Raw genomic sequence first — 12270 nt, forward strand, 5'->3', positions numbered from 1 at the left:
TTTTATATTGATGCCCACCTTTGTGAATGCAAGGCTATTTCCAGCTAATAGGCTTAAAGCACATTCAGTAGTTACTGGATGTAACTTAGATAACCGAGAACTGCGAGTTGCTTAAAGCATTCGTAAAAGACATTCTGAAAGATAACATTTACATAACCTATACTTAAAATGACTTCCATTGTGTCAGTAGATAATATTGCATGACACTGTACACCAAAGACTACAAATGCTGAAAATATGCTTTCTGAAAGCATATACACAACAGAAATTATCAAGTACCAGTTCATTTGAAGGCAAATGAACAAGGCTTTCAGGTCTAACAATCTAGAGAACAAACGACAAGCTTTAATTTTGAAATAAATAACATACCCTGAACGCTAAATAATCTTGAAATAGATACGGTATGAAGTTTCTTCTCTAAGATTCTTTAGGTCATTATTTGCTTACCTGGGTTACAGTCTGTCAGAAGTGAGCAAATAGAAAGTAAAACTTTTGAAATGGTCAGAGCTGGACTCCAGTTGTCTTTCAGAATATCCAGACAGATTACTCCCTGACTATTGATATTGCAGTGATAGATTCTGGTCCGGAATGTTACCTAAAGATAACACGCAAAAACACTTTTTATTAATTGGCCACAGCTGTCAATAGTGGTAAAAATTACATGTACATTATGCCAGAAACTCAAACTCATCGTAAGGGATGAAAAAGAATCAACAGGATAGGTAAAGGAAAGAAAAATAAGTTGAAGCAAAAGGAAAAGTTAAAAAAGCAGAAAAAGACAGTGACAGTAGTCTTAGATTCTAGAATATTTCAACCTGAAATTATACGAATTAAGACAACTATGGAACAAATTCTATACTTGATTAAGAATGCAATTTCAATATGTAAAATAGACTGCAGCATAAACACCATCCCATGAAAATAAAGAGAAACTAATGGCAACATGGAATATGTTATGATGCTTTAAGTATCAGAATAGACGTGCTAGGAATTCTAGTGAGCAGAATATTTCTTGGATCAGGATCCAAGTCTCAACAAATTTCCATGATCAAAAGGCTGAATCCCTTCTGTTATCCTGGTATTTGGTGAATCATAAGAAAATACAGCAGTGTAAGAGAATATTTAACACAATAAATGCACACTGAATCCATGAAAGAGGTCTCATATCCACACAGGCCTACAATTGCGTCCTTTTGAGAAGGCAATCTAATCCAATTCCCATTTGAATGCTACAATTGCTGCTGGTTCCACTATTACCTCCGGCAGAGACTTCCAGATCCCAAAGGTTGCGAAAAAGTTTTTCCTCATGGTACATTTAATTCTTGTGTCAATTATTCCCTTTCTATGACCCCTGGAATGACTCTTCCGGCAATAGGAATGTCTCCCAATCTATTCATTCCCGACCTGTCATTATTCTAAATGTCTTATCACATCATTCAAGTATCATTGCATCTTCTCTCCAATCCAAAAACTCCCATTTCCTATTACTTGAAAAATATTTATTCCAGCTGTGACAGCCCTTTAATTCATTGACCTGATGACATTACACAGCAATTCCTGGAAGTACACATAGACCACATCAACCACATTTCAATAATAAACGGTCTGCTATTTGAATAAAACAAAAATTAAGTTAGTTAGCTATGTCTGGCTATGAACAAATTGATGTTGGTTTTATTTAATCAATTCATACTTATCCAAGTAATCACAGATTATGTCCTCATTTCTGGAATCTATCTATTTATCTTTAATAACTCTCACTCTGAAGAAACATTGATCTCTACTCATATCCACGTTCTTGCATAGATGCTTCTAGCTTTCTGGTTGGTTGCCATAGCATCATAAATGGATACGAGGGTGAAGGGAGAAAGAAAAATAAAGTGAATCTGGCGAAGTGTATCAAGACGAGTATGGAAGCAACTTGCCTTTTGGAGGATCCTTTAACTTCAACAACATGGTGTGAATCTCAAAATAATTTTAAAGACGCAAGAAATTTATCTCATTTACAAAATAATAAAAATGAACATAGTATTTTGTTAATTGTTTTCTGTCTGTTAAGAGCAGAGCTGTATAAATCACAGAAACACGAATAGTGAATAAACCAGAATGTTTTAATAGCAAAATTGGTTCACACATTTAACAAAAAATGCAGCTTTTAATCCCTTCATTGTCTGCTTATTTTTTGCATAGTGGTTTAGTTCCAAATTGACTGTTTAATCTGTTGAGTTGTCATTATTAGTTTCAGAGATTAAATAGACTCCATTAAATCTAATTCTAAAATATGAAAAAGAGCATCCAGTTAAGCAGCAAATTTCAAGCACTATATAAATTAGAGAAACAATGCTTTGGAAGGCACCAATCTGTTTCAAAAATGTCAACTTAAAAAAAAAAAAAGAATAGGTTTACAATAAATGGAATAACCTCCTTGCATGCTCTTAGATTATAACATTGCATAGCAGAATGCACACCAAAGTCTTTTTAAATAAGAAAATAGAAATACCATCAATTGCAAAATATCAACAATGCTTAACTTTTCAAATTACTCCCTAAAAGATCAAGCTTGATAACATCATTTCAAAATTTAGACACCATTCAAAAAATCATCAGATCAGTGTATGGAAACCTGCTCAGCTATTTCAAAATGGGTACAGTTCATAAGACATCGCGCCTTACCTTTGGTGGTTTGAATGGATAATCAGATGAGAAAGTGATGTCCAGAAAAAAAACTCCTCCTTCATAAACTGAACCAGGAGGACCTAATATGGTAGATCGCCACTCATATATATTGTCGCCTTTCGGACCAGCACTGAAATAAATCCATTAAAATATGTTAAAACATATTATTTGCAATGTTTCATTAGCTAATTTGACAAAGTATTTTTCAGGTCCCTTGCACATTTAACATTTGTATACATGTATCATGATTTTTAATGCTTTGTTAGATATACACTGGTCACAGCCAAATAGATGAGACTGCAATTCTTATGCCAAGCAGAAATTGGAATGGAGATTTTACACGTACAAACAGGAGGACATTTATAAACAGATCTACTCAATTGTCTGATGCTATGATCAACTGATATGTTGCATTACTCAAATTTCAAACACAATTTAGTCCCCTAATACAAAAACTATTTACTCTATTTCCACAATACCCCACCATACTTGTGCATTTCACGATAAATTTAATTTGACGTGACATTTTCCATTAGCTTGAATCACTTTGGAAAAAAATTATTTTTAATCACTTGGTCCTCTTCAGTTTCGAGCCACCTTCGGTTTCATGTTCATAGGTGATAGAAGCAGAATTATGCCATTTGTCCCATAAAGTCTACACTGCCATTCAATCATGGCAGATCTATTTTTTCCTCTCAACCCCATTCTTCAGCCTTCCCCCATAGCCCCTGACACTAGTACTAATCAAGAATCTATCAATTACTGCCGTAAAAATACCCATTGAATTGACCTCCTCAGCGACTGTGGTAATGAATTCCACAGATTCAACACTGACTAAAGAAATTCTTCCTCGTCTCCTTCCTAAAGGTATGTCTTTTTATTCTGAGGCTATGGACTCTGGTCCTGGACTCTTCAACTAGTTGAAACATCCTTTCCACATCTATTCTATCCAGGCCTTTCACTATTTGGTAAGTTTCAATGCGGTCCCCCTCATCCTTCTAAACTCCAGCGAGTACAGGCCCAGTGCCATCAAACGCTCATCATATCTTAACCCAATCATTCTCGGGATCATTCTCATAAACCTCCTCTGGACCCTCTCCAGCGACAGCACATCCTTCCTCAAATATAGGGCTCAGAATTGCTCACAATACTCCAAATGCGGTCTGACCAATGCCTTATAAAGCCTCAAGCCTCCTTGCTTTTCTTCCACCCACCATTCTTTTGAGAAATTCCAAATTTTGCTAAATTTTACTGAAACCTGTTCAACTGCACCAATTCCCTTAGATTGTACCATCACTGATCAAATGTACCAGTCCGTAACCCTCTAGTTCTGCAGTACACTGATGTTGTAACAGTTTCCAACCTTTTAGGCTGCAATTCAAAATATCACATCCCTTCATTTTCATTTGTGCAAAAAGATTGTCAATGGTTAAACAAGTGTTTATCCCTTTTCCTATCTGCATGGAGAAACATGATATGACCAGCCTTCTTGACGTGCTACAGTCGTTCTGGTGAAAATATGGTCATAGTTATGTCAGGTACAAAATTCATGGATTTTGATAAATGATGATGCAGAGCTTTTGCAGGGAGGGCCAGAAAAAGCTGTCTGCAGGACACATGTGAAATATTCACATTTTACAAAACCAGTGTACACATTAAAAAAAAATTCAAGCTATCAATATTCATGGAGAGTCAAGAAAGAGTCTGAGTTTTGGTTCATGAACATCACATTATTAATTTTAATATTGTTCCTATTTCACAAATAAAGCAAACTTAAGCTGGCATCTGTTCGCCATCATTTAAAAAAAATCTTAGTTATCTCTCCCTAACCCTGTTCAAACTGTTTTCACGTGAAGTCTGTGTTTATCCTTTAAGAAATAATTACCTAACTCCTCAACTTTAATTCTTAATCTTTTTTTTCCATGGAAATCCACATCATTTATTTACAAACAACTGGAAAAACTTCCATGCCTGTGAAACTTTAGAGAAATGTTCTTCTGCATGCTAACACTTATTTTCAGATCCAGTATGTTAGTTGTTTAAAATTCAACAATTTCAAATTAAAAATGTATTCCTATTAATGTCCAACCTTGGTCGTTGCAAATGACAATTGATATTTGCATGGCTGACCTGCTATATCTCAACCGCCCATAAAAAAACTTCTCAAAACCCATCAATCGTGCCAAGTTTTTGCCAATTTTTACAAAATCTCTCTACAAAATATGTTACAACCACATAGTTGTAACATAGGATTTTGTCATAATACTGGAGATTGATATTGATTGTTATAATGAACCAGTTCTGAAAAGTGCCTACGCTTTTAAATTTATTCATGGCGCATTATAACTAAATGATTATAAATTGCACAGGATGTTAAAAAGACGACTTTGAGCAATCAATATTTGAAAGGAAAAAATTCCACATGCTTGTTTGTGGGCGTGAGTAATTTGTATGCTTGTAATCAATTGTGGAAAAATAATGATGCACCAAATACATCTACCGTTTCAGTACACATGTCACACAATTTATTAATTCACAACCCTAGTACCTGAAGTCTGACATTTTGTAAACAATGTGACGATTCAGTTGAAAAGTAGCAGCTGTTTGTTAGATTTGTAGATTTTCCCAGGAATGGTATTCCAAGTCCAAGAGTGGAAGGGGAGGGGTAGGGACAGTCCATCTGTTCCCCATTCCCTATCACCCACAATCCTCTTTCTCTATTCCCACACGTGATGACGCGCTTCGACACAGGCTGCGGGGGGGGGGAGGTGCTGGCGCTGGGGCTGCTGCAAAGGCATATGTAAATGAACCCATTCCGATTGGACATCTGTGAGCATTGGGCATTGTGACATCACACGATTGAACGTTCACCAACATGTTATGGGTGAGAGCAGTTTAATTAACGAAATTGTGTGGGGGGGGCGGGAGGGGGGGTTCGAGAAGAAATTTATTAAAACTGTGGACATAAACACGGTGAAATGTGATGAGGTGTGGATACTTGCAATGAAATGTGCAATATCTACCGACATGGAGGGAGTCTCAGCCTTTCTGCGTGTGATGATCACACACACACACTTTTATATTATAGACAGATAGATGGAACACAACAGATTATATGTCAACATAGTAAAAACACATACATACACACACACACACTAAACCTGAACGTTAAGAATTCAGGCTCCTATACCTTCTTCCTGATGGCAGGAGTTAAATGACAGTGTCGATCTTTGATGATGCTGGCTGCCTTTTTGAGGCAGCAACTTTTCTAGATCTCTTCCATGGAAACCATGGCAAGAAGAAACTGAGAGCATCCCGGATGAGACATATGCACCATTGTTAGCCACGGGTGAGATACCAGAAGACTGACTAACATTGTGCCTTCATACAATAAGGGCTGAAAAGAAAAACATGGGAACTATAGACCAGTAAGTCCGATATTTGTGGTTGGAAAGTTACTGGAGGTTAGAGTTAGCTAACTGGATACAGAATTTGCTTAATGATAGGAAGCAGTTTTTTGGACCGGAGTCCTTTGCCTTTTGTCTGCCTCAAAAATCGGTGCTGGGCCCCATTGTAATTTGTCATCAATATCAACAATTTAAATGAGAATGTACAGGGCATGGTTAGTAATTTATCGGTTGTTAGGTTTCAGGGGGAGGTAGAGTTGCGTATTGTCTGCATAGCAGTGGAAGGAAATGCCGTGCCTTTGAATGACTTGGCCTAATCAGGAAGGCCGGCTCAGTGGTCGGGGCTGAGCAACGAACGGTCCAGCAGGTGGCAGAGGCCAGAACTCTAAATAAACTAGGTTCTATAATGACAAACCCCACTCACCCACTACATGCCCTGAAGGTGATCAAGAGCAGCATCTTCAGTCAGAGGCTGATTGCACCAATGTGCAAAACGGAGAGATACAGGAAGTCCTGTTTACCAGCTGCTATAAGACTTTATAATGAGCATAAATAACTGCACTTTTTTTTAAATTAATTGTATTTTAACTTGTATTTTAACGTATTTTAACTTGTTATGTATGAAAGCGTGGTGTTATGTTTGTCTTGAAGCTGTCGTGGCACTGTAATTTCCTGAAAAGGATTATTAAAGGAATAATCTAATCTAATCTAATCTAATCTAAGGGGAGCATATACAGAGAGAAGAGAATGGGGCCTAGGTTGGAGCCTTGTGGAACCCCGCAGCAAAGGTTAGCTGCGGAGGAGAAAAGAGTTACCTATGTTTGTAGAGAAACTCCTATCTTTGAGGTAGGAGACGAACCAGCTCAGGGCAGTGCCATCAATACCAACCCTGTACTGGAGACGGTCAATTAGGATGGTATGGTCGACTGTATCAAATGCTGCGCTGAGGTCGAGAAGGAGCAGGATTGCCGGAGTCAATGGTGAGAAGTAGGTAATTATGTACCTTCAACAAGGCAGACTGTGCTGTTGTGGGCCCTGAAACCAGATTGGAAAGTTTCCGGGATGATATTTTGGTGTTGGTAAGGCATAAGTTGATTTAAAATTACCTTTTCAAGGACTTTTGAAAGGAAAGGCAGTTTGGAAATTGGTCTGTAGTTGCTAGGCAAGGTGGGGTCTAGGTTAGGTTTTTTCAGGAAGGGCTGGACCACTGCGTGCTTGAAGTAGGTAGGAACAGTGCCAGTGGCCAGAGAACTGTTGATGATGGCGAGGATGCTGGGACCCGCTCTTGCAATGACATCCTTCAGAAGGGCAGAGGGGACAACGTCGAGGGGGAAGGTAGCAGGTTTCATAGTGGTGACCAGCTTTACAAGGGAGGGTAGAGTAACGGGTTGGGAACAGTCTAATTTTGAAGAACAGACCAATGAGACAACTAGGTCACGGATGGGAGGGGAAATATTCGTTCTGATGTTCTTAACTTTGCTGGTGAAGAATGTAGTAAATTATTCGCACTTAGCAGGGGACCCAGCTCAGCTGGTACTGGGGGCAGGACATATGATAGACGTAATGGTACTAAAAAGGACCTTGGAGTTATGGGCGTTTTTGGAAATGAGGTTGGAAAAGTATTGTGTTCTCGCAGACTTTACTGCTTCCTGGTGTTTGAGAAGAATGTTTCTCATAAGTTCAAAGGAAATTTGAAGCATCAGATTTATACGTCCGTTCTGATTTTCTGCACTCTCTTCTTAGGGCTCTGGTGGTGTCATTGAGCCAGGGCCAGCCTTTAGGCTTAGGCTTTTTCATTGTGTACGTCCCTGTTAGAGTGAAGGGCAAAGCAGGCAAACGTAAGGAAGCTTGGCTGACGAGGGAAATTGAGACGTTAGTCAAAAACAAGAAGGATGCATGGGACAGGTATACGCTGCTGGGATCAAGTGCATCCCTGGAGGAGTTTTGGGAACTAAGGAGTAAACTAAAAAAAGGAAATCAGAAGGGAAACAAGGGGCCTGGTGATAGTTCTGGCAGAAGATTTAAAAAATACATACGGGCAAATAGGGTAGAGAGAGAGCGGGTCCTCTTCGTAAACAAAGCGGCGCCACAGGAGATGGACAAAGTGCTAAGTGAGTATTTCTCCTCTGTATTTACCGAGGAGAAAGACAGTAGGACGGAGGAAATTGGAGCAGTCACAGGAAGTGTCTTGAGAGCAGTCAGGAGCAGTCAGTTGAAGAAGTACTGAAGGCACTGTCGTGTTTGAATGTAGACAAATCTCCAGGGCCTGATCTGATATATCCGAGGACATTATGGGAAACTAGAGAGGAAATTGCAGAAGCCCTGGTTGAGATTTACAAGTCGTCCTTAAATACAGGAGAGGTGCCGGAAGACTGGAGGGTGGCAAATGTTGTACCTCTTTTCAAGAAGGGCTGCAGGGAAAATGCGGGGAATTATAGGCCGCTGAGTTTAACATCTGTAGTTGGTAAGTTACTGGAGAGTATTCTGAGGGATAGGATATATAGGCATTTGGATGGGCAAGGGCTGATTATGGATAGTCAGCATGGTTTTGTACATGGGAGGTCGTGGCTCACAAATCTGATTGTTTTTTGTTGAAGATGTGACCAAAAAGGTTGATGAAGACAGAGTTGTAGATGTTGTGACATGGACTTCAGTAAGGCATTCGACAAGGTTCCACATGGTAGGCTGCTCTGGAAGGTTGGATCGTATGGGATCCAAGGAGAGATAGCTGAATGGATAGCAAATTGGCTCCGGAGAGTCTGAAGAAGGGTTTCGGCCCGAAATGTTGCCTATTTCCTTCGCTCCATAGATGCTGCCTCACCCGCTGAGTTTCTCCAGCACTTTTGTCTATCTAGCAAATTGGCTCCATGGAAGAAAGCAGAGGGTAATGGTGGAAGATTGCTTCTCAGACGGATTCTGTGACTAGTGGTGTTCCTCAGGGTTCGGTGCTGGGCCTGTTACTGTTTGTCATCTACATCAATGATTGGGATGAGAACATACAGGGCAAGATTAGCAAGTTTGCTGATGATACAAAAGTTTTGCAGATAGTTGTGAACGATTGCAGCAGGATCTGGATCGATTTGCCAGGTGGGCAGAGAATGGTTGATGGAATTTAATACAGAGTGAGGCGAGGTGTTGCATTTTGGGACGTCGAACAAGGGCAGGACCAACACAGTAAATGGTAGGCCTCTGGGTAGTGTTGTGGAGCACAGGGATCTAGGAGTACAGGTGCATGGTTCCTTGAAGGTCGAGTCGCAGGTAGATAAGGTGGTCAAAAAGGCTTTTGACACTTTGGCCTTCATCAGTCAGAGTATTGAGTATAGAACTTGGGAGGTCATGTTGCAGTTGTATAAGACGTGGGTGAGACTGCATTTAAAATATTGTGTTCAGCCTGGGCACGTTATAGGAAAGGTATTGTCAAGCTTGAAAGGGTTCAGAAAAGATTTACGAGGATGTTGCCAGGACTAAAGGGTGTGAGCTATAGGGAGAGGTTGAGTAGGCTGGGTCTCTATTCCACGGAGCACAGGAGGGTGAGGGGAGATATTATAGAGGTATACAAAATCATGAGAGGAATAGATCGGGTAGATGCACAGAGTTCTTTGCCCAGAGTAAGGAAATCGAGGACCAGAGGATATAGGTTCAAGGTGAAGGGGAAAAGATTTAATAGGAATCCGAGGGGTAGCTTTTTCACCCAAAGGGTGGTGGGTGTATGGAACATGCTGCCAGAGGAGGTAGTTGAGGCTGGAACTCTCCCATCGTTTAAGAAACAGTTAGACAGGTACATGGATAGGACAGGTTTGGAGGGATATGGACCAAGCGCAGGCAAGTGGACTAGTGTAGCTGGGACATTGTTGGCCGGTGTGGGCGAGTTGGGCCTGTTTCCACAATGTATCACTCTATGACTCCATAACCTTTGACACCTGCACTAATCAAGAATCTATCTCTGCCTTAAATATATCCACTGACTTGGCCTCCACAGCCTCCTGTGGCAAAGAATTCCACAGTTTCACCACCCGCTGCCTAATGAAATTCCTCCTCATCTCCTTCCTAAAAGAACGTCCTTTAATTCTGAAGCTATGACCTCTTGTCCTAAAGTCTCCCACTGGTGGAAACATCCTCTCCACATCCACTCTATCCAAGTCTTAAACTACTTTGTACGTTTCAATGAGGCCCCCCTCATTCTTCTAAACTCCAGCGAGTACAGGCTCAGTGCCGTCAAACGCTCAACATATGTTAACCTACTCATTCCTGGGATCATTCTTGTAAACCTCCTCTGGACCCTCTCCAGAGCCAGTATCCTTCCTCAGATATGGTGCTCACAATATTCCAAATGCAGCCTGAGCAGCACCTTAGAGCCTCAGCATTACATCCTTGTTTTTTGTATACAACCCCTCTCGAAATAAATGCAAAGTTGGGTTGGGTAGTGAATGCGGCTTTTGGCATGCCTGCCATCATCCGTAAGGGCATTGAGTGTAGAAATTGTGACTTTATGTTGTAGTTGTACATGACAATAATGAGGCCACACTGAATAATATGTTCACTTTTGTCACCCTGCTGCCGGAAGGATGTCCTTAAGCTGGAAAGAATGTAGAGAAGATTGGAGAATGTTGCCAAAACTAATTACCATTTCATCTCAAAACTAGCGAAATTAGTAAACTGCTTGCGTCAAGGAAACATCATAAGCATCTCAGATCTCAGTGCATAATTGGAAACATCCCTTTCACAATCATGTCAACCTTACTTTCACAGACATGCAGCATTCCACACAAATCTTAGGAGTCTTTTGGAAAAACTAAGACATCAAGGAAAGATAATAAATTTGACAGATACAACCTTTACTGCTGTCATGCTATTTTGTTCTGCAAGTCATTAACATCCATGATCTGCAGCTTCTCAGATCACATCACTCTGCATTAACTTCCTTTATTTGTTTACGTTTATCAAATATCTATTTCACGCTAACTACCCATAATTAAATTAATGGAACATGCATTGTATCCAATTCTTAATGAATGCAACAAACATTTTATTATTACTACTATCTGTAAACATTTCTGTAATTACTATTCTGTAAAAATGTAGGTGAGCGTCGGATTTCCGCAAGTCAGATATTCCATCCTGGGACACTTGTAATGGCTTCCACTTTCACCACAGGCAGCCTCTGCTTCACAGCCACTTGAACTACAGATATTCACCTGTACACAATTCAAAAATCACTAACCAAAACTATGAGACGCTACTCTAAAATTTGCTATGAAATTTCTGTATAATTAAATCAGCAAAATATTTATTTGCGTTTCTTGATGCGTGCAGATAATGCAACTTTACATTACTGGGAAAAATAAATCACAATATGGCACGCTTTCTTGAAACACAGCCCTTCTGTAATTCAATCAGTTGTTGCACTGACCCGAACTGTAACTTTAAGCACCAGCCATTAGATGGTGCTTTTACTCCTACTTGACAAAAATTATGACTGGAATGCATCAGGTTTTATCTAATTCTGCCCGTGGTAGCGAATATTACCAGCTAACTATATAAAAGCATATCCTGGTCATTATTGGGGAATGCAAAGAAAACAAAGAAATTTTCTACATATACCAACAATAACATGTCCTTTAAACTCACAAGCCTACAAATTTCGCATGGTAATAGTAATCCATCAAAAATTGGACACTGAATTTTGCTTCCAGCAGTGTCATGGGCACATAAGACACATACAGCACACAAAAACACAAATTACACATATACTCTACAATGGAGTGAAAAGAAATACACTGCAAACATACGAGGCATTAAAAAACAAGTCCATGATAGTGCAAGCGATGATTTGATATGGTCCTTTGCTAAGGTAGTAGTCGAGTGGTACAAGTTGGTTTAAGAATCTAATGGCTGTTGGGAAGTAGCTCTTCCTGAACTCAGTGGTGGGGGTTGGACTTCTACACCTCCTGCCTAACAGTAGCAGCAAGAAAAGTTCAATGATTTCTTTATCACCATGTGTACCAAGGTAGTGAAATACTTTCTTTGCATACAAATCAGTAAGACTATCACCATACATGAGCACAATTCCTCCGTTAGCACAGAACTTACAGACCAGCCCATTGAGTCTATATGCAAGAGGCGATTACATTTTGGCATCATTTTACAGTCCAGGATGCAGCTGGCCATGAAGGCCAGTCACAGCAGT

General features: G+C 39.9%; 1 protein-coding gene across 2 annotated transcripts in view; it reads right to left on the minus strand.

Annotated features, from left to right (window-relative positions):
* Positions 1-12270, minus strand: part of ube2e3 (ubiquitin conjugating enzyme E2 E3) — a 94887-nt gene that overhangs the window by 14104 nt on the left and 68513 nt on the right. For both annotated transcript variants that reach the window (XM_033023835.1, XM_033023834.1), the window contains exons 4-5: positions 2674-2806; positions 448-595 (exon numbers count right to left, since the gene is read on the minus strand). In XM_033023835.1, the coding sequence (XP_032879726.1) occupies positions 448-595; positions 2674-2806 (281 nt within the window). The remainder of the gene's footprint in view (positions 1-447; positions 596-2673; positions 2807-12270) is intronic.

The sequence above is a fragment of the Amblyraja radiata genome, chromosome 7, assembly GCF_010909765.2.
Source record: "Amblyraja radiata isolate CabotCenter1 chromosome 7, sAmbRad1.1.pri, whole genome shotgun sequence".
Lineage (NCBI taxonomy): Eukaryota > Metazoa > Chordata > Chondrichthyes > Rajiformes > Rajidae > Amblyraja > Amblyraja radiata.